Source organism: Lagenorhynchus albirostris, chromosome 2, assembly GCF_949774975.1.
Source record: "Lagenorhynchus albirostris chromosome 2, mLagAlb1.1, whole genome shotgun sequence".
In the NCBI taxonomy this organism is placed as follows: Eukaryota; Metazoa; Chordata; class Mammalia; order Artiodactyla; family Delphinidae; genus Lagenorhynchus; species Lagenorhynchus albirostris.
Window position 1 is genome coordinate 36,547,642 of NC_083096.1, and position 23,441 is coordinate 36,571,082.

Genomic DNA, 23,441 nt, shown 5'->3' on the forward strand with positions numbered 1-23,441 from the left:
AGGTACATGTAAAAGTATGAGATTAGAACACTCCCTAACACCATACACAAAAATAAACTCAAAATGGACTAAAGACCTAAATGTAAGGCCAGACACTATCAAACACTAGAGGAAAACATAGGCAGAACACTCTATGACGTAAATCACAGCAAGATCCTTTTTGACCCACCTCCTAGAGAAATGGAAATATAAACAAAAATAAACAAATGGGACCTAATGAACCTTAAAAACTTTTGCACAGCAAAGGAAACCATAAACAAAATGAAAAGACAACCCTCAGAATGGGAGAAAATATTTGCAAATGAAGCAACTGACAAAGGATTAATCTCCAAGATTTACAAGCAGCTCATGCAGCTCAATAACTAAAAAACAAACAACCCAATCCAAAAATGGGCAGAAGACCTAAATAGACATTTCTCCAAAGAAGATATACAGATTGCCAACAAACACATGAAAGAATGCTCAACATCATTAATCATTAGAGAAATGCAAATCAAAACTACATTGAGGTATCACCTCACACCGGTCAGAGTGGCCATCATCAGAAAATCTAGAAACAATAAATGCTGGAGAGGGTGTGGAGAAAAGGGAACCCTCTTGCACTGTTGGTGGGAATGTAAATTGATACAGCCACTATGGAGAACAGTATGGAGGTTCCTTAAAAAACTAAAAATAGAACTACCATATGACCCAGCAATCCCACTACTGGGCGTATACCCTGAGAAAACCATAATTCAAAAAGTCATGTAACAAAATGTTCATTGCAGCTCTATTTACAATAGCCAGGACATGGAAGCAACCTAAGTGTCCATCATTGGATGAATGGATAAAGAACATGTGGCACATATATACAATGGAATATTACTCAGGCATAAAAAGAAACGAAATTGAGATATTTGTAGTGAGGTGGATGGACCTAGAGTCTGTCATACAGAGTGAAGTAAGTCAGAAAGAGAAAAACAAATACCGTATGCTAACACATATATATGGAATCTAAGAAAAAAAAAAGGTCGTGAAGAACCTAGGGGCAAGACGGGAATAAAGACACAGACCTACTAGAGAAGGGACTCGAGGATATGGGGAGCGGGAAGGGTAAGATGTGACAAAGTGAGAGAGTGGCATGGACATATATACACTACCAAATGTAAAATAGATAGCTAGTGGGAAGCAGCCGCATAGCACAGGGAGATCAGCTCGGTGGTTTGTGACCACCTAGAAGGGTGGGATAGGGAGGGTGGGAGGGAGGGAGATGCAAGAGGGAAGAGATATGGGAACATATGTATATGTATAACTGATTCACTTTGTTATAAAGCAGAAACTAACACAATTGTAAAGCAATTATACTCCAATAAAGATGTTAAAAAAAAAGCACATTTAACAGTGCTGTTGTTGCATTGCAAAGAGCAGAAAGAAATCAGGACAGTACCTATCTTCAGGGCAACCCTATTTATAAGATCTTTTGCTGGAATATTACTTAGAAAGACTGCCCTGTCTATATCTGCATATGCAAATAACTTGTCAGTGGACAGCTCTATGCATTATACATGGTAGACACTTAACGGTCTGTTGAATAAATAAGTCTGTGTATGCAAATGAGATGCAAATCTTTCCCTATTTTAATTTGACCCTTGGGAACATCTTCAGGGACTCCCTTGGGCTCGGGTTGTTTTAATGTTTTTTAATTGAAAATCTTTTAACCCAACCAGTTTTGTATCTTGCCTGTGTTGAGTGAAGCTGTTGTCAAGTTGGGAGAAGAATGCTGGGCTGGGCCAGGTTAATTAGGATTAATTCTGGCTCTTCTGGTAATTCAGAACATGATCTAGGAAGTGGCTCCCCTCTCTGGGCATCATTTTCCTCATCTTTAAAATAAGTGGGTTTTCCTTCCAGTACTGAGGTATAGTGATTTCCCATCTTTTGGTCCTAGGCATGTCATTCTGGGCAATCAGAGTCTCAGCATTCAGCAATCCTATCTAGAAAGAGAAATTGCACCCCTTGCCAAGGATTAGAGAAAGAGTCTCCAGGACCCCTGCCCATTTAGAGAAATGAGTTTTCTAGGCACCAGTTCTCCCAGCCTGGGCATTGTGTTCAATCATTTCTTTCCAAACCAAAGGATTTTTAAATAAGAGGCTGGAGTTTTCTCTCTTAAATACAACAAGCCAAGCGTCTGATTAATAGGGTGGGCTTGCATTTCCTTTTCCTCATATGAAAATATTTACGAAAAATGCTCCAATGAGAATATTAATAGCCAGGGAATCAGCTCCGTGTCAGCTTCTTTGTTCCCTGATATTTGAAATGGGGGGAAAGAAAGAGGAAAAAAAATCAAATCCAGGCTTGGGGGGGTGGTCACCAGTCCCTGAACGCCCTCCTCCACCAGGCAAGATTCCCCTCCTCCTTTGGGAAAGACACTGAGATGCGCACTCAGCTCCTGGGCCACACTGAGGTCCTTAACCAGAAACACATGTGCATCAAAGGCTTGGATTGAAAGTGACACATTTGAAAACAAAAGTACAGCAGAAATTCGTTTATCCTCACTTTCCTAATCCGCAAACTCTGTAATTCTCCCCAAAGTCCCTCAGGCTCTGCTCCAGCCCCTGCCTCCTCAAATTCTCTCCCCCCTGTGGCTCAGCCCAGGCCTCCAGGCTCAGGCAGAAGGGAGAGCTCCTGTTACCCAGACTTCCACCGCCTTGTAAAAATACACCTTGGCACGCTCTGCCTGCACCCTGGGAAGCCTTATCGCCAGGACTAAACAAATGTGCACAATCAAAATAATAGTCTGAGATGTCAAAATAAATGAGCAGGGGACATCTGGAAGTATGGCTCCCCAGAGTTTTTTCTTCCCCTCCCCCTTCTCCAAGTCTTCAGATGCCTAGGGGCTTGGCAGTTCAGTGGCTTTGGTCACAGGTGAGAGACTTACTGCCCTTACGTCACAATAGGCCCTTTGAAAATGCTTCTTATTTTTGGCCCTAGGTCCAGGTTTAGAGTCGACAGGCCCTCCCCCAAACCAAGGACACCAACATTCGTTCTCTAGTGAAGCTGGCTGGACACTGCCAGGGTGGCATGCTAGGGGCATCTGGTCTGTGTCCTTCCAGCCCTCTCCCCACCCCAGGCAGGGTCTTAAACCAGTGCAAGGAGCTGAGGGGCAGGGATGTCTCTTCTGCACTTGAGACCTTCAGAGAAGGATAGCTTCATAACCTTTCCAAATGATTCTGATTGCTAATAACTCCAGGCCAGAGTTCTTCTTGCCTCAACTCTCTGAAATTACTTAAGATAGGGGTCATTAAATAGTTACTTTCCTGTCATCCGTGAGGGTAAATTCCCATTACCCTGCATGAGACGGTGGATCCTCCAGCAGGACCATCTTCTGAGTGGACTGATGCAACACTGCACAGGAAGACTGCCCGGGACAGCCCTTAAAATCACATGCCATCGTCTGGGCAATTTCCAGGCAGTGTGTCCCTGTTCCTGATGGATCCCCTCAAAGGCTTCCCAGAAGCACTTTCAGAGCCACCTTTGATGTGGGTCTCGTTTAGGACTTAACACAACCTTCAGTCCATCAACAGCAAGCTTTAAAGCCACTGGCATTTCCCTGTGAGTTCAGAGAAATCAAACCAGCTCTGGTGACTCTGGTCTTAGGTGTCGGGTGTTGTACAAGGCTGAAAGGGCAGCTAGCCTGCTGCATGTCCTATGGGCCTCATACTTCCCATCTGGGGTCAGTATGGGTGAGCTCTGAAGTCCTTACCAACTCTGATGCTCTATGGTTCATAACTTGGGAGACAGGAAACCATGTATTTACCTTCCCTGTGCCTTGTTTCTCAAAGCATGGTCATGGGCCACATCCATCAGAATCAGCTGGGGTGATGGGCGGTAGAGAGGTGAAGAGTCAGGTAGAAGAGAGAACGAATATGACTTCTAAGGCTAAGTCGTAAAAAAAGGCAATAACATTTCTACCTTATTTGTGGGAATACTCACTCTTGGAGCCCTGAGCGGCCATGTCTGCCATGAGCTGCCATGCTCAGGATGTCTGACCATCTTGAGGCCACCATGCTGTGAGGAAGCCCAAGACACAGGGAGAGGCCTTGCCTAAGGTACCCTGGCCGACAGTCCCAGCTGATCCCAGCCTTCTAGTTCCCAGCTGCCAGACATGTGAGAGGACGTGCTTCCAGATCATTCTAGCCCTAATCATTCCAGTCACCCCAGCCCATTCATGCCATCCCAGCAGAGGCTCCAATCCAGATGTGGCTGAGAAGAGAAAAGCCCTCTTCGGTGCACCCTGTCTGAACTCCTGACTTACATAGTTTTGTGAGCATGTGGAAGTGGTTGTTTTATGCCTGTCAATTTTGAAGTGGTTTGTTACATAGCAATAAATAACCAGAATGTGTGCCGGTAACTGACATACATATGGGCATTCAGAACTGGGGTCTGAGTGTCCACTGTTTGGAGAATGGCAGCCCCATCTACTGCAATGAGCTTGAGGCCTGCTTACTTACTTGGTGAGGCCAGACATGGAAAGCCCCAGGGAGAGCCCCTTTCTGGCCCAGTGTCCACACATGCAGCCAGACAGGGGCCTGGAGGCTTGGGAGATGTCCAGGGCTCAGGGTCCCCCTCCCTTCTCTCCACAGATGCCTGGAATACTGGCCTCCCGGGCCTCACACATGAGCCCAGGGCTGCCTTCGCCTGTATCAAGGGGACCAGGACTGTTTAGTCTGCTGGGCACATTCCTGGATTTTAAAAATAAATAGCAGATTATGAGCGACTTAGTCGGATGCGGTCATTAGGCCAGGCCAGAGGCTTCTGAGGTGTCCCTTGGGAGGGAGCAGCAGGAAAGTCAGGTTGGAGGTGTTTGCCTGAGACTGGGATCTCTGTCTCAGCCGTAATTTATAGTGGAGATGCTTCTAGCCCTCTCTGGGGTCTCAGAAGTTCTAATAATACTACGAATGACAATACGATAATGATAATAATCATTACCACTTATTGAAAGCACTGACTGTGTGTCAGACACAGTGCTAGGTAATTTATATATAGTCTCTCGATCCTCACAACAGTCACCATTATTAGGCCCACTATACAGATGAAGAAATCGAGGTGTAGAGAGGTGAAATAACATCCTCAAGGCCATATGCCTAACAAGCGGTGACAGATTGTGTGCAAGGCGGTCTGACTCCCATGCTCCCACTCTTAACCACTATGCTATCTTGCCTCTCCAGGCCTCGAAATAGACAGCAGCATCCCATGTCCTCAGCCACCCTAAACACACACACGCACACACCCATCACCAGCCTTTCTGCCGTTCCCAAGGCCCTTTCCAGCCTACATGGAGCCATTCTCCACTGTGACTCCCTTTTTCCATTTCACCCTTCGCTAGATCATTTTATGCCTCTATTCCCTCTGCTAATTCAAACTAATTAAAGTATAAAATAGAATAATTGCTTCCATCCCCATACATTTTTCCCATCTACCCTGAGTATAGAGTTAGATTCCCTTTCTGGGAGTGGCCAGGCTGACAAGTTGGGTGGAAACTGGGGCTATCAAGTTTCTTTTCATCTTGTGACTTGCTTTTTTACTTGGCTCGTCGCCTGATTCTCCCTGGTCCCACCGTCTGGCTTCCATTAGACACTGAGGATATGGTAGCGACTTGAATTCCCTCCCATAACATCTGCCGGTCGATTCGCTGTTGAGGAAGCTGGGGTGGACTTTGTAGGGAAGAGTCAGGCATCCTATCCGTGGAGCACCTGGGTAATTAGTAGGATCGGGGAATTGGTTCCCAAATGTTCCCCTGGGACTGGCCAGCATTGGGTCTATTAACAGTACATTAACATCGACTTGTTAGGCAGTGGCACTAACGACCCAACACTTCTTACTAGTCCTATTTCTTAATTACATTTAATTAACTGAGAGAGAGAGAGAGGGAGAGAGAGAGAGAGAGAGAGTGCGCACATGAGCCCATACTGGATTGTTCTAGCTCTGTGGGGAGATGAAAACCTGTCTAGGCAGAACTGGAGGGCAGAGACTTGGTTCTACTCTCTCGTGGCATCACGGATACAATAGATGCCATGATTTGGGGGAGGGGGAGGGGAACAGGGAGACGAGCTGGGGACATGGTGAAGGCAGGGGTGAGAGTAGGCTGCCCAGAGATTTACTGGAAAGTGAGGGGGTGGGAAACCCCATTCCCACGGTGTCTTATAAGGTCTTAGGTCTTTTAGGGAACTCCAAATTGTTAAATGACTGCCTCAAAACAGGAATCTGCTTATCCATAGACGCCAGCGTTTCTACCCTCATTGCAGTGTTTACCCTTCGGGGAAGGAGTTCATATGGGCATGCAGGGACTCATAAAACTCGTTCAGAAAGTTCTTTTGGTCTAACCTCAAGGCTGTTTCCTGTGCTTTGGGGGTTGTCTTCTGGAGACGGAGAAGAGTCCTGATCCCAAGACCTTAGACAAGTCTCTTTAAGGTCTGAAAGAGCCTCTAGAGAGTTCAATTTATTATCTCCATCCTTCAAGCTGAGGAAACTGAGTCCCTGCGAAGTTCAGGGTCTAGGTCAGCCAGCTGGTTAGAGGGAGGCCAGGGCTAGGACACAGGCCTCCTGGCTCGGCCTGAGGCCTGCCGGGTGCACCACCACTTAGCTTCCTCCTAACCACCACCCACGGTCACCACCCTCCTGAGTAATGGGATCATGAAGGCTGAAAGCTGGGACAGGCCGTGAGGAATCTTAACAATGAGAATTCTCGGTGCGTGAGGTGGTGTGAAAGGAATTCCCCTCTTGCTGTCTCAGCCAAGCCTCACAGCGACCCTTGTAAGACACACTGAGGTGACGTGACTTGTCTAAGGCCACCCGGTTATGAAATGTTGAGAGCTTCAGACCTCAGTTAGAGCAAAAGCTGAACTAGAACCCGCGTCATTTGACTTCATTTCCATTGACTGTTCTCTTGCCACACATTCAATTGTTTCCTTTAAGAGGTCCGAGCTGTCTGTGAACACCCGGTGTACTCTTGGCCGCTTGGCCTCAGACAGATGGCCCTCCTGAGGTGTTCCTGGCCTTCAACCCTGGACCCAGCCCCTGGTGAAATCACCGGGCTACCTACTGCCCCATGGCCTGCGGCTCTCCAAGTGACAGGCCTCCGAGCTCCACCACCAGTCCCCCTCCGACTCTGCCTGCTGATCACGGCTCCACCTGGCATAGGGAGCTCCCTTGACTAATATCTCACCTGATTCAAGATAGCCCCATGGCATTCAACCCAAATTCTTCCTATATCTGCTCAGCACGACTGGCTACTACTGAGCCCTTCTGTTTGGCACCAACTGACAGGCACCAGGCAGCAGATGCAGAAGATGAGACCAAAGGAGGGATTATTTAGAAATAAGCTATGCCGACACTTGGTTTAGCCAGAGCTGATGCTCTCAGAGAGGACATCAGATATGGTTTCAAGAGGTCATTGTATTCCCTGAAGGCCACTTATCAGCCCCTAGCCCTCCTCTTTGGCCACGTTTTGAATTCAATTTCAGAAAGCATCTCATTTGACTACAAGATATGCAGCCCAAATATGTGCCTTGGCATCGTCTCAGTTCCACTGAGGTCTCACTGGTCACTTCTATTTGCTGTCTCTGCTTTTCTACTTCATGGGGTTCAGAGAACCCAAGAAAGAATTTTTATCCAGAGTTACCAGCCTGGTCCTCGGCCATACATAACGTCTTTTGAAAATATCATGTTAACGTAGGTCTATTTGATCCCAGTGACTATCCTTTAATGCACCGGTCTAGGGGGCTATCTCTCCACCCACGCTTCTATCTGTAGATATTTCTGCAGAAGCATCTGGAATGGTGTTCATCAAATGTTAACATGGTGTTACATTTGGGGGTGTGGGGTTTGGGAACTTGTTATTTCCTTTTCTGTATGTACTGTTTGAATTTGTATGGTGCCCACCTATCAGTTTTGTTTAAGAAATAACCTTTTGTCTTATAAACAAAGAAAAATAGGAAGGAAAGGCAGAGGATTTATAGCCTCCAATCTGATGATAAAGATTTCCTTGTTAGACTGTAAGCAACTTAAGGGTAGTGACCAAGTCCCATTCATTTTGATGTTTTTCCAGTACATTGTTCCCCATAAATACATGCCCAGTAATTTTTTTTTTTAGGGTTACAAGTTTGCATCTGGACTTGTTTACGCCTCAACCATGGGGGTTACAAGAAAGAAGGTAAAAAGACAGGTGGGTTCAAGAGGATCTGGATGTAATTTGCATACAATTAGCATATGGTTTGTGTCATCTCTTCTCAGGAACTAATTTTCAAGTTAAAGTTGCATCTCTGCTTCCCTTATGCCATCGTGTGCCCATTCACCTCTTCCTTCCTCCACTCATCCCTTGTCCCCGATTCAGAATTCACACATACAAAAAGGGAGGAGGGAAAGAGAACTCTGGGCAGGGTGAACTTGATGACAGACACCTGGAATCTTTGCAGAGTATTTCGAGAATGACACCTGAGTGGGGAGGTACCCTGAGAAAGCTCACTGGTCCTCCAGCGCCACGTCCTTGTCTAGCCTCTAAGTCAGTGTCCCCAGCACCAAAACAGATTCACAGTCCTTCCTCTTTTTCTTTGGCCTTTATCTTACTTACCATGTTCAGGTCAATGTCAAGATCACCAGTCCTGCTGACTGTTGACCTGCTGACTGAATGAATGGAAGGTGCTAGCCTTTCCTAAGGTCTAAGCTTTGCTTCCTGCACCTCCACTGATTTGGGGGATCCCCTGTCCTTCTCTTGTCCTTCACCATGGCTCTCCCTGCATTTGCCTTCTCTCTGCTCCCACATATTCAGGTCAAATATAACCCAAAGGAATAACATTTCATCCAAGAGGGTGTGGAACCCACTCAGGTGTTACCCAGAAAAGGACAGAATTCGATTTCTCAGGCCTTCCCATCTCTGCAGAAAGAGCTGCAGCTTCCCAGAGCTGGCCAGCTTCTACCCTGCATCAGTCTAAGACTCAGCCCAAGATTTTTATCTCCTTCTGGGGACCTATCTTGGGTCTATCTCTCCCAGCCTGGAGGCCTGGATTATTTACACCTCTCTGGCTCCCTTGAGCAGCAGACTGTCGGCTCGGGAGCAGTAAATCTACCTCCTAATCACACCAAGCTGCTTCATGCAGTCTGGCCCGTTCTTGTGGGGCTGTTCATCACATGCTGAGACAGGGTCTGCGGCCTAAAGAGAGGCTCCAGGAAGTAGCTGGCCCCAACTGCTTCTCTCTGACTCCCTGCAAAAGCTTCCTAGGACCCCTGAGCAGCAGGCCCAGGGGTCTCTCTTGTTTGATGGAATAGTTTCTGAACAAAGGTCACTGGTTATCTGCTCCTCCTGGGCTCTGGAAAGGAGGGATGTGTGTCAGCACTTACTTGTCTCTCAGACATAATGTATAGGTAGCGCTGATCAATGGAGAAGGCCATGTCCCGGAGGATGGGACTCCCATCTTTGAGCACGGAGACCATCTCATATTGGACCCCACCATGGGGGGGACCATCGGCTCGAATCTGCAAAAGAAAAAAGGGCATCCTCAGCATCTGTACTCAGTGGTCCCCTGTGGGTTTACCTGCAGGTAGTTTATAGAACATAATCCCAACATCCTGCCCCCCAAGTGCTACCCTGAAGCAGGCTAGGTTACAGGGAAGACAGAGGTGCTTCTTAATTCAAACAGCCCAACTTCCACCAAGAGGAATCCTTTTCCAAGCAGTCTGAGTGTGCTGGTCTGGGACTTCTGATGGTGAGTTTATTTGTGTGCACGTATATATTTTTAGGTGTGAGCTGAATATCCCTATATGGTTATTCTTGTGTGTGTGTATATATATTTATAGCACTGCATGATGAGGGTGTGTGGGAGTGTGTGCTTGTGCACACTTATTTGTGTTTGGGGTAGGAGAATCAACATCTGCACCGAGTGTTTTTGCCTCGGGCAAGTAAGAGAGGATGGTGGGACCAGCATACAAACCATCAGAGAGCTGGTCATCAAGAAATTCAAGATTTTAGGATCTCAGAAAGGTCCTTCTGACCGCAAACATATCCCCTGAATGTGTGCAAATCCACCAGGAGATTTTGGTGAGCCGGGAATCCCTGAGAATCAGCCTCGGAGCCCGTCCCAGGATAAGAAGTCAGAAAGGACTAGGAGGTCATTTAGTCTGGTGCCTCTCAGCCCTGGATATATATTAGAGTGATCTGGGGAGTTTAAAAAAACATATGGCTGGATCCATTCATCAGAACCTCTGTGCTTGGGGTCCTGGCATCTTCGTTGGGTTTCAAAGCTTCCCAGGTGAATCTAGTGAGTGGCCAGGGTCTAAAAGCACTGATTGTAGCCCAGTGGTTTTCAAACCAGCATGCCCTGAGAACCACCTGGAGGGACTGGGAAAATGCACCTCTGGGCCCACCCCAGGGTTTCTGATTCAGTGGGAATGAGGCCTGAGAATTTTCATTTCTAACAAATTCCCAGCTGATGCAGATGCTGCTAGCCTGGGGGTTTGAGAAGTGTTCCTCTAGTCTAAGCTCTACACGGAATTTGGAAATTCAGCGGAGAGAGGTCCCTAAGGACAAAATGTTGACGGCAGGGAGTCCATAATTTGAATGTGCTCTCACCACTAGGTTTCCTGTTCCCAACACAGCAGCTGACTCTTGACCAATATTGCCAACCCCGGCTTGTTTCTTTGTCCTCCGTCCAACTAAACCCCCTCTAGCTCAAGCTCACTTTCCCCATGAAGCCTTCCCCAGTCTCTCCACCACACTAATTGCTCCTCACCCTGATGGCTTTTTATCCACCAGACATTTTGTCCTGGGATTATAATCAATTGACTTGTTCATCGTATACGCACTAGCTAACGTGTATTGACTACCTACTTAAATTGTTCTCTAATTGTCTCGCATGTGCGTAAGTCTGCCAACATTTTGAAGGCAGGAAGGCTTTCTATTTCTCTGAGGACGAGCCTCTGAGGACTAGAATGGAGCTGGGAACACAGCTGGTGATGGATAAAAGGGAATGCTTGAGAAATGCTTGTTGAAAGGACATGAACTATGAACCAACTGATAAAGTATCGTGGGCTCTTTAGTGCTAAATCAAAGTGAGGTCAAAAGACAATTTTCTGTGGACAATTTTAAGCTGAAGTCTTTCCCTCCTATTCCCTTTGATTTCTCTCTTGGACTTCTAACCATCTTCTTCCCTCTGCCCATTTCTCCCACCCCACCGAGAGCTCCTGAGAGCAAGGACCATGACTTATTCATTGCAAGGGCTAAGCTTGGTGCCTGACGCAAGAATGGATGAATGGATACATGTTCAGTTTTTATTGGCTGAGTAGAGAGGATCAAGAGCATTATTTCTTGCAGAGTTGGGAGGGTAGGACCAGTGCTTCTATTCAATTTTTTCTACCCTCCGGAGAATCTGTGTACTTGAGGGGCCTGAGCCAGGGTGTGATCTGTGCCCAGAGTTGGGCTGGATTGGAGTGAGTGAGAAGCAGACCACGAGCCCATTGTGGGATGGGGCACAGTGGTTCTGGAGTTCCTAGTGGCAGAAACAGCACTTTCCTGCCTGAGGCCCTGGGCCTAGACCCCAAGAGTGGGAACAATGGAGCAGGGCTAAGAGTCAGAGGTACCAGGTTCTCCTTGTCTGCTTTGATGGGTGACTTGGGGAGCTCTGGGCTTAAAGATGAGGAGGTGACCTCAGTGGAACCGAAGAAACTCTGCTCTCAGCCATTCCTACCCCAGTAACTCCCCCCTGTGGGTTGTACTGTCCTTCTCTCCTAAGCTCCTCTTTCAACCTTTTTTCTGCCTTTTTAGTGGCTTCCTGCTGTTCCAAGCTGTTGCCTTGGCAACTGTCACTAAAGCCCCTCCTTCCAGGGGAGGGGTCAGGGGGTCATTTAATTCATTCTCATAGGGCAGAGGAAGACTCTGGAGCCAGGAATGATGGTGTGGGGCTGAGGCTACTGCCTTCCACCCTGGAGCAAATCTCATGATGGATTCAAGCAGAGGGACGAAGGGTCTCAGTCTGGGAAAATGCCCCACAATTAAAATAGTTCCCCTTAACCTTCAGAGCAGCATTCTCTCTCAGATGGACAAATCCAAAATTTCCATGAGATCCTTCTAGAAATATAGTAGCTTTTAATCACAAAAGTTCTCGGGCTATTGCAGGAGGTAGGGGGAGATGTGATAGTCATGATTTCTTGTTGGCTTAACCTCAATATTCCCTCTCCATAAAATGGGAGAGTTCAAGCTCTGCTTTGTCCTCCAAATGGGAAATGTCCCAGTGCTTCTCACCACCCTTCGTGTGACAGCTGCTCCTCTCCAGGGATGTTTCAGTCTCCTCCGGGCACTGGCTCAGCCCCAGGGACTGAGGAACCATCCTCCCACGCCAGGGCCAGCCCAGGATCTCCCCACCTGGGGAGGCCGGTTAACCCTCTGCCAGGTGAAGCAGCCTCGTCCCCAAGAGCCTGGGCACACAAAGTCAGAAGGAGGAAAGCCATGTCTGGCCCTTTGTGGTCCCCAGGACTAGATGGTACCCATGGCAAGGTTGGAGCTGAATTGAACCAAAGATGATTTATCATCACATACTCTGCTGCATCACAGTTAGGACTAATCCCAGCCATTAACTTTTTCTGAATAAGAGACCTAAACAGTTTTTTTTTTTTTCTGTCTACAATCCCAATCTTTCAATAAAGCAGTTGAAGCCAGAATCAAACCTACAGAAACTCTCAGACATCAGAACTGAAACTAAACCAGAAGAGAAAATGTTCTTGGTACTGAACCTGAACTAAGCTATCCTATTTCATTCAGTCTAAATCCCTGGAATGAAGAGCGGTATTGCCTAAGAAGTCTGTGCACCCCTACTTACTCCCTCATCCCATGCTATCTGCCTTGAGCTGGTGCAGCTCTCCAAGATACCAACAGGAGGACAGAGAAGATGGAGAAGGGGGCCAGGAGGCTGGGGGTCAAAGGGAATGAGGTGGGGGCAGGGCTGGCAGGCAGAAGCCAGGGGAGGCCAACTGGATGGCAGAGGTCTTTCCCTTCCCTTATTCCCTTTGCTCCCTCCAGGCAACACTCTAAATTGGGACTCAGGGTTCCTGGGTTTCTGCTCTGACTGTGTTCTTGTTTGGGCTTGCTTTATGCCTAATGGTACACTTCTAGGTCAGTTACCTCATCTCCCCAAGGCTCAGTTTTCCTCTCTGAATAACACGAAGGAGCAATCTTCTCAGGGTCTATCACAGGAGAATCACAGACTTATGAAGACTGCCAGAGCTGTAGGGCTTTGGAGCCCATCTCATCCACGCGCTTCCATTCATGGACATAGCTAGTCAGGGGTGGACCTGGGGCTCCCACCAGCTCCAGCCGGTGTGGTCCAGAGGAAAGCACATGGCTGATGAAGAGAACACCCTGTGACTGAGGAGGGACAAAGGTGGGCCCTACTGTAATTCAAGCACACGAATCCCCATCTTTCTCTGTCTCGGATGGGAAGTTTTGAGGTTCAATGTTGTCCTCCATCCTTGCCAGACACAGGGTGGTGGTGGAGACTGTGACAGAGTCCCAAACAAAATTGGGATTTTAAAATGCAACACGGGGCTTCCCTGGTGGTGCAGTGGTTGAGAGTCCGCCTGCCAATGCAGGGGACACGGGTTCGTGCTCCGGTCCGGGAAGGTCCCACATGCTGTGGAGCGGCTGGGCCCGTTAGCCATGGCTGCTGAGCCTGTGCGTCCGGAGCCTGTGCTCCACAACGGGAGAGGACACAACAGTGAGAGGCCCGTGTACCGCAAAAAAAAAAAAAAAAATTGAGTCTATTCTGTGGTATCCCACAAAGTGAGTTCTCTTCAGCTTCTGAGCTTGTGTCTCCAGGGCCAGGTTTCAATGACCACAAGGACAACAATACACTGAAATAGGCCATGAATCTAATCCAAGAGAAGGGCACTATCAGACCAAGTTGCACAGGCCCCAGCCAGACATCCAACCAGGCAGAGGAGGAGCATGGAGAAGGGTCAGAGGAGGGAGGTGATGCAGACAGGGGAAAGCCAGTCACTTCAACCCGTCTTTCTACTTGGGCTCCTCCTCTCCTGGGAGGGTTTGACCTCAGCAGACATGCAGAGCTAGTGGTGTCAATTTGCTTGGACAAAGCTCAGGTGGGATAAGGGCAGTGTGCTGCAATGGAGGGTGACAGTATCTACAAAGATGAGCAAAAGACAAAATGTGCCTAAACCATTGTACAAGGAGATTTAGGCTAGCTCTAGTAAGAATTCCTGTCATGAGGAGCCCTGACTACAGAGTGGGTGACCACAGAAGACTGTATCTTCTTTCTCAGGAGAGCTCTGAACACGGGATGACTTCTTTTTTTTTTTTTTTTTGTGCGGTACGCGGGCCTCTCACTGTTGTGGCCTCTCCCGTTGCGGAGCACAGGCTCTGGACGCGCAGGCTCAGTGGCCATGGCTCACGGGCCCAGCCGCTCCGCGGCACATGGGATCCTCCTGGACCGGGGCACGAACCCGCGTCCCCTGCATCGGCAGGCGGACTCTCAACCACTGTGCCGCCAGGGAAGCCCCGGGATGACTTCTTTTGCTTCATGGTTAAATGTGGCCCTGCCTGAAGGTAGTGAGGATGATCTTGGTGGATTTTCAAAGGGCCCTGTTGGCCTAAAGAATTTAATAGCTACCACTTCTATTGCTTTTACCATGTGCTGGGTGCTGTTGAAAGTACTTAACAAAAATGAACTCATTTAACCTGTACAAGAACCCATGAGGTAAACATTGTTATTATTCCCATTGTACTTGTACAGATGGGAAATTGGAGGCATGGAGAGTTATGTGACTTTCCCAAGATCACACAGCTAAAGGGTGGCAGTATTGGGTTTCCCACATAAAGCCTGATTCTCAGCCACTCTGTGACTCTCCTAAGAGATAATAATGTGTGAACACAGCCGTTCACTGCAGTCGAGAACAGAGTAGATGGGCAGATGAGAGTCCAAATCCTCTCTTTAGCTGCTCTTCCTCTTTCAGACCCCAAAGAAAGAGGAAGTGGCCAAAGTGGGACAAACACCTACTTCCTAGAGGCAACAATAAACTCAGAGCCTAATTTGGGGGGACGTGCTGGGAGGCTAAAAGGCAGTTTATCAGGGCTGGCTCTGGGGCAGGAGGATGTGAGGTGAAAACCAGGGGAGATTTACTGTCTGGTCCTCCTGGGGGGAGGGGCCTCTTTGAAATGAGAATGAAATAGTAATCCTATTAGTAGTAGCTTTCCTTTAAATCACAGCTAGGTCTGTACAGAAATTAATGACAGCCTCTTTATTTGACTATCCAATTTAAATCAGCATATCCAATTAACTAGCTTATCTGCAGGCCCCTCCAAACTCTTTTTCTTATGCATCAATTTCTTCCCTAGTTAGTCCTAAATTATGGAGCTTTTCCTTGGGATTTGACACTCTAACATCACTTTATTATTATTATTAGTAGTAGTAGTAGTAGTAGCAGTAGTAGTATCTTTTTTTTGCAAGAGCTGCTAAAGAGCAATAGAATTGGGAATCTTCTTGGGCCTCTCAGTAGGAAATCCATTGGTTTGAGAGACATCACCACACAGAGGGAGGCACTGGTTTGCGTCTGCAGGGCTGGGATCTAATCCCAGCTTTCTCAATAATTGGCTATGTGACTTCAGGCAAGTCACTTCACTTGTTTGTGTGATAGTTTCTGTGGCTGCAAATTTCGGTACTGTCTAATATTCATTCAGGACATGCCTCCTGTTAGCCAGGCCTGTGCTAAGAGCCGGGGACACTTCGAGAAAGGATCCCCTTAGGAAGCCCCAGGAATGGGGAAGCAGACAATCCAATCAGTCCTCACATACACCTGGGCCACCCCATGTGAGAGGAGGTTTGCATGGGGATCCCAGGGAGGCCGGCATGGAGGGCAGGGCGGCACCTCACCTGGACTGAGGGGAGGGCTTCCTGGAGGAGGTGATACCTAAACTGAAAAGTAGGAGGGGAAGGAAATGTGAGTTCTTTAGAAACTTTAGAGTGTGATATAAATATAAAAGTGCTATTGTTATGTCCAAGCCCAGATTTCTTGGAAACTTGGTTTGTCAGACCTGAGTATTTGGAGAGGATGAGGTTTTTGACATGTAGTTATTGAGGGCTCAACAACAATTTCAGCAGGTCTCGTCACCATGTGTCCTAAAATTCCCTTTGGAGCAGGGCTTTATTATTTGATTTTATCTCTGGCTTCAGGATTCTGGGCTTATGAGTGTGTGTGTGTGTGTGTGTGTGTGTGTGTATGTGTATATGTGTGTGTGTGTGTGTGTATACTTTGAGACCTTTAAAGAGGGGAAAGGTGAAGAAGGCCTGGTGCTGCTCAGACTGAACTTGGGAATGAGTTAATGAGCAAGTGTATCTGCAGCTGTGCATTGAGTGGCGAGGGCGAGGATTCATGCTGAAGTTTATTTTTGTAGAGTTTCATGACCCGAATTATTTATAGATTGAAGTGTTTGGTAAAGTCAGTCTCTGAGATTCTTCCTCCCTCTATCCTGCACACACTACATGTGCATGCATACATAGATACACACACACACACACACACAGAAGCAGCAGCAGTGACTTCCAGGGTGCCTCTGGCTCATGTCAACCCCCGAGGTGTGCAAACATTAACTATCCACGCAGAGTCACAGTCCAGTGGGCCGAAGCTCCCTGGAGGACAGCTGGGAGCCTGCCCCTAAATGCTTGGATGATTGGAGAGGAACACAGGAGCCTGGAAAACTTGGCCTGTGGCTTCCACAGAGCCAGGAGAGATGAGGAAGAGGGGGGAAGCCAAGGACCCCTCCTGTCCGCGAGGAGGAAGGAGGTCACCAAGGTGTGCTAAACTTCGAGAATTCTGGCTGCCCTCACCTTGGTGTGCATGTGCACACACATCCTCCCACACACGTGCAGATGCTTCTAGCACTGGTCCCCAGTGCGCTGTCGGCCAATCACAGGGGCTTTGACACTGGAGATTGACATTTCCATGTACAACTATTTCTATTTCTGTGCATGTCAGGAATCTGCCCTAGATATTAAGCTGGGGGTGGGTGAGCTAGCAGAGGGGGTGCATGGGGCTAGAGGCTCCTGGATTTTAGAAGGCCAGCCCACCATGGGCTTTCTCCTGGAAGGGAGGGAGGGGGTCCTTAGAGGAACCACCTGTCTCTGGACTTCTGCATCTTGGGACAGTCTGAGAATTCTGGCTTATGAGGACCGGGGATGTGGTGGATATTTATTGAGCGTGTACTCTGAGCAAGGTTTGGGGGTTAGCTCGGGGAGGTTGGCTGCAGTGGGATTCCCTTCTAGATCATGGCTTCTTTGCTTCTCATCAGCCAGGGGTAGACGACCAAGTAATCACCATCCAGCGGCCCACAGAACGGCGAGGAACAGCCTCTCTTCACACCTTCCTGGGGTGAAGGACAAACTGCACTTTACAGGGGCACCAGCTGCTGTCCCAGGGGCCTCTCCCTTTACGACTCAGGGGAGAGTGACATCAAGTCCCAGAAGCACCAGAATCCAATCTCTTGGTTCTCGCTCTGTCAGGCAGGGCTTGGAGCTCCAAGGCCCAGGACAAGGGAGTAGAGCTTATAGAGCTGAATGACATGGGGCAGCTCTGGAGCACAGGGCTCTGACCCTAGATCAGCCCCACCTTTCAAGGCTGCTTGGGCAGGTCAGGAGGCTCCAGGAACAAGCTGAAGCTGCCAGGGGCAGAGGAAACACTTGATTGTTCTGGGAAACAATAAGATAAACACAGCGAGGGATGGAAGAAGCATTAAGCAGCCTCAGATGAAATCAAATCATGCAGCAGCAAAGCAATAATTCACCGGGAGTGCACAGAGTTGGGGGGAGCACAGAGGGGTAGCAGGAGGAATTCATAAAGAATAATGAGCGTCTCCTGCTAAACCGGAATCTCTGTTTACCCAAAATTCTAGCAACGTTGGACTCTCGGAATCTCCATTCAAGGCATCAAACCCAGGTTACCAGCCTGGGGATGCCCTGGCTGTATCGGGATAGAATCTAACCTCTTAGGCTTTTTGAACTGGGAATGATTTAGAAGCAACCTTTAGGGTCCATGTGGAGGCAATGCAGCCTTCACCGAGCTCTGGAATAGGATGCAGTGAAGATGAGGCATATTGACATATGCCCAAGGTTAACTACTACCTTGGAAAATTTCCAGGGGGAGCTGGGGGGGCAAAGGAAACTAGCACTTCCTAGAACTGGACATATAGAGAGGGCTTTGAATCGCTTATCTCCCTTTATCAATTAGTTCAACGTATTTATGGAAAATCTATTGAGCATGACAACCAGTGTGCAAAAAGTTGGAGATACAAACATGGCTAATCTAGAAAACTCTGTGCAGTAGGCCTTCCCATCTCACAGAATAAGAAACATAAACTATCTAGAGCAGGATCACACAGGAAGGAGCCCAGCAGAGCTCCAAGCTGCAGCTGCCTGACTGCAAAGCCTGTACTCATCTCTTTCACTCTGCTTCCCTCTGGGGCCTCGGTTTTCCCTAAGTCAAACAAGAGGACAATGCCTGCACTGGGACTAAAAATTACATCTAAAAAGTGCTGGGTGTCCCTGGAGATAACTCCTGGGGAACAAAATAGATCATGTAGCTGTCTCCTCCAGTGTGACAAAGAAGGCCACCTGCAGCTGGAAAAGGAGCAAAGGGCGGGGAGCCGGAGAGGGTTATTACCCTCTTTAATTAACTCATTCTTTTCAATGGCCTAAAATTGTGCCGCATTTTAGAACCTGCAACAGTAATCTCTTGCTTTCATTAACGCTGAGGATGGCATTTCGGGCTGGAAGGATGGGAAGGGAGGTCTAGGTTTGTGAGCACGGCTATCTGACACTGGGCTTGTGCCTGAATACAGGAGACTTCCTGAGATTTTAAAAGGAAAAGTCATTTTAAAAAAACGCATGTGGCATGTGTCTACCATGGTGCAGAAAATGTGTGGTAACTGAGAGAAGCACATCCGTGTCACTGTATTTCTCTTCCCATTGCTAACGGGCTAGGTCTGAGTCTTTATTGCCTCTTATCTGTGTTACTGCGATAACCTGAGAAATTTCCTTGCTTCCAGCATATTCCTGCTCTAATCTCTTCTACCAAACACTGCCAGATTAATCTTCTTAAAACACTTATTTGATCCTGCCTTTTCTGTATGCAAAATCCTTAAATTTCAGGTGTTTGTAATTTTCTCTCTCGCTTATCTCGGTCTATTTTTTTTTTATGATGAACATACACTACTTTTGGAAGATGGAAAAAAAAGGAAATCATTGTATGAATCCATGCACACACACAAAATACCTTTAATTGTCCCTATTGATAATTTAGAAAAGTTCACATGCCTCAATTTGTCACTCAGGGGTCTAGCTAACACGGCCTTCTCACCATTTTCCAATTATGTCCCCAGGTTCTTGGTCTTTACGCCTTTGCTTAAGAATTTATTTTACTTCCTAGATCCTAATCATCCTTCAAGACCCAACCCAAATGCCACCTCCTCCATGAAGCCTGTATTGATCCCTCCTTTGAACTCTGACAGTATCTAGTGTGACTCTTGGCACAGTTACTTGTGAACACGTGCAGTTATCTTTCCTAAGATTGTAAGTCCCTAGAAAACAGACACAATGTTTTGTGCAGCTCCATATGCCTCACTGTACTGGGTACTACTGTGTACAGAGCAGGACCTCAATAACACAGGCTGATGGAATGGATGGATTCTTGTTGCTGAAACCAGGCAGGAGTGGAACAGAAGTCAGAGCCCACATTTATTTAACCCCTATTATTGTTAGATACCATGCCGAGGGCTTTATACACTTCTTCTCATTTAATTCTCACAAGAACCCTATTATCGCATGTTATAGATGAGAAACTGAGGCACAGAGGGGTGAGGAAACTTCCTCAAGGTCACAGAGCTGGTAGGCAGAGAGTCAGAACTCAACTCTCTAGAAAAGAATGGGGAGAGGAGGGAATCTTGTTCCATGCATCCCCCTGCCCCCTGCAACCAAATCTTCTGGAACCTGGAGCACAAACACACTGTATGCATTAGTGTCTGTTGAAATGATCTTTTTGGCTCTCGTTGGACTGGTAAGAGCTCTTAGGAGGAAAGTACTATAAACACTCAAGGTGCTGCTCTGAAAAGAACTGCAGGGCCACTAAGCTGGAGCTCTGCTGGCTCAAAGGCAGACGGAGAGCAAGAGTTAAGGTCATGAAGATGGGGTCAGAGTTGGGGTCTGAGAAACAGGGTCAGAGAAGGGAAGGGAAGTGAGGCCAGAAAGCCTCCACCCCCTGAAATCTGGGGCGGCCAGTGCAGTGCAGGGCAGCCCTGTAGGCTTTGGTGTGTCTGACTTCCTGGCAGAGCCCAAGGGCAGAACAGACAGCTGAGGGAGGGTCTAGCTCTTTAAAAGATTCTGTTTGAATAGCTGTCATCTTCACACCTTTCCCCATCTCCCCTCCCAGGAGAGGGACTCTAATAATGAGCTGCTTCATGACAACAGACCCCTAATTAATTCATTGCTATTCTTCTGGGGCCAGATCATTCTAATCAAGGTGGGATGGCGTGGGGCTGGTGAGCAAGGATTGTCTCATCTGCTCGATCTGCCACGGACTCTAGCTGCACGCCCTGGCATTGCTGCTCAGAGACCCTTCCCGGTCACCAACTTCTCTTTGGCCGGACCCCTGCTTCTCCTCGATGCCCGCCCCCTCCTGTGCTGACGCCCCACAGCTGCTGGGCACAGTGTCAGCACGGAGCCCCTGCTGGTGCCTGGGTACAACAGTGAAGCAGGTGCCAGGAGCTCAGTGGGGGCGGGTAGTGAAGGAAGGAAGCCTTGTACAGAGCAAACCTTGTACCGTCTTTTCTGTGAGCATTAGCAGAACATCCAGTGGGCTCAAGGGCTCAAGCCCCTGCCCATCCTCCCGACCCCTGAGAGGATCCCACTACCAGGATGCTATGAACTCTTGGGCTCTGGGCAGCCACACACCATGGCACCCAAGGTGCGGCTGCGTTTTCGCAGCTGATAGAATTTTTGTATGAGGATGTGAACAGATGAGAGGTATCAGGACGGCAGGGCACTGCTCTAGGGACAATATGAATCAAAATAACTTAAAAAATACCCCCTGCCCCGCCCAAAGGCAGATCACACTCGCAGATGACGGAAATTAAAGGGCACGCAGGTCTCGTCTCTATGAAGAGGGCAGCCTCTACAGAGGTTTTTCAGTTTCCTTTCTAGATCTTTCAAGCCCCACACTTCAATCTTCCCTTCTGAGAGGTGTTGACTGTCCAGTCAGGGCTGATGTCTTAACTCGCTGGGGGCGGAGGCCACACAGGGGCATTCAGCCAAGGGAGTTAATTCTCACTTTCTTCATCTGCAAAACTGGTAAAAAACAGCACAGCCTACATGACAAGGCTGTGGTGAGAACAGATTAGATAAGGAATGTGAAAGCATTTGGAATGCTGGAAAGGGCTGCACGGAGATGAAGAATTTTGGGCTGGTTTGCTCTTAATCCATAGACTTGGGTGGGACCAGACTGAGGAGGAAAACTGGGCAGGGAGGGAATTCTTCAGGGGTCCACTGGGGCCATCGGTCACACCCTACTCTCAGTCCTTTCCAAGGGACCAGCTGGGGAAGGAGGAGGGGTTGTGGAGGGAGCGGAGGAACGCAGGAACCTTTGCACTGTAGGAGCTTGCAGGCTTCTTTTGCAGGTAGCCTCCCTGAGTGCGAAGGGATGGTTTTGCTGGGGTCTCCTACGCTGGGGACACAGAGGGTGGAGGGCCCCTGGGCCCGAAAGGATGGCAGCGTTCTGATTCAGACCCTTTCTACTCTGTGAAAAAGAGAAAAGTGAGGGGGAGGCTCCAGGCCTTTCCCCACAGAGAGAAGGCCGCTCGGGGCAAACCTCCCCACTTCTAATCTGTTCCTGAAAAAGAGCTAGAAGGAGCTGCAGCTTAGCTTTTGTTTAAAGTACTGAAGCATCCCCCTGTCTGCCCCTCGCACACCCCCAACTCCTCTCTATTTTTTTCTCTTAAAAGAGCGTTCCACCTCTCCAGGGACTGGAATCATTAACTGAACAGCACTTTGCCTCTCATAGCTTTTGACAATTTGGCAGTGAGCTGGAAAGTACCAGAGAAACTGCAAAAAAAAAAAAAAAAAAGCAGAGGGAGAGAGGCTGGGCAAAAGGGATGTGTCCGAAGGAGCAGCCCGGTGTGTGCCTGGCCCCTGGCTCAACACCGCGATGCTCTGGATCTGCCTCTCTCTTCCTGCCCAGCTCTATGGCTCAGGGGAGCTCTGGGTGCCCGGCTGTCAGGAAGGTGTGGTCGGGGTGGGCGGGGGAACATCATGTGGCTTCCCATCCGACCCCCCACCCGCTTTGCTGTCACTTAGAGGCTGCCTGGGACTGGCTGGCATCCAATCTAGACAAGGATGCCTCAAGGAGAAGCAGGAGGTGGTGCCCCTCACCCTACCTGACACCTGAACCTTGCCGTGACGAGCAGAGGAGGGTCCCCTGAGGGCTGAGGTACGGGGAGACCAGGGGGCTGGACGGGGAAGGATGGGCCTTCCTTACAAGGAGAGATGGGCCTTCCTTTGCTGAAAGGCCAAGTCCTGGGCATTTCTGAAGAGGAACGAAAACAGGCGAGGGAAAGGAGGGTCACGGGTTTCCCAGTCAAGTTGTGACAGAAACAGAGCAGAGAAGGAGAGAATTCTGGGGCTTCCTGGGAGACAACTTAGGTTGGAGCATCTGCAGAACTGCTCTGGACAGTCCCAACCATTAGGAAGCTGATGGCTTTGAGGGGATTTCTCAGAAGGGGCGACGGGTCCCCAGCAACCCTGGCAAGGACCAGAGAACTCCTGAGTCTCCTCCCTTGCTCATGGCTCCTCTCCCCACGCTAGGAATGCCAGCTTCTTCAGTAACCCTGGAATGGAGTGTAGCTGCCACTAATTGGGCACATGCTACATGTTGGATGGGGCACCAGGCACCTTACACAAAATATCTACATTAATCCCCCAAACCCGTTTCACTGATGAAGAAACTGGGGCTCAGAGAGGTCAGGTAACTTGCCTTAGGTCACATAGCCAGTAAGTGGTAGACAGAGGTTTTGGAACCTGGGTCAGTTTGATTCTACAATGTTATTAAGCCGCATGCCTCCCCCAAATGCGTTCACCTTTGCCTTGTGTATGACGTTAACATCTTACTGTCCACCATTTTAAGGCTCTTTCTTATTCTGCTATCTGAGCCTCTAGAGAAGTGTCCACAAAAATTATAAATTCCCAGATGTAGAAGCTGAATCTATATAGTTCATTTTATTCAACTTAAAGCACAAAGGGGTTGCTTTAAAAATTGCATTCTATCCTTGAATCAAGTTAGAGCTCCAGAAAGCCACAAACGTGGACCACAAAAGCTTAACCAGCAAGTTTCACTTTCCTCAATGGCCTTATCTACTTGCTTTTTATTGT

At 48.3% G+C, this 23,441-nt stretch overlaps 1 protein-coding gene across 5 annotated transcripts in view; it reads right to left on the minus strand.

The window, feature by feature from the left end:
- PLXNA2 (plexin A2) overlaps positions 1-23,441 on the minus strand; it is a 216,498-nt gene that overhangs the window by 110,553 nt on the left and 82,504 nt on the right. For 4 of the 5 annotated variants that reach the window (XM_060130559.1, XM_060130565.1, XM_060130571.1 and 1 more), the window contains exon 4: positions 9,373-9,507. In XM_060130559.1, coding sequence (XP_059986542.1) covers positions 9,373-9,507 — 135 coding nt within the window. Of the gene's footprint in view, positions 1-9,372; positions 9,508-21,025; positions 21,399-23,441 lie in introns of those variants that run through there. The other variant, XM_060130587.1, reaches the window with a different exon arrangement.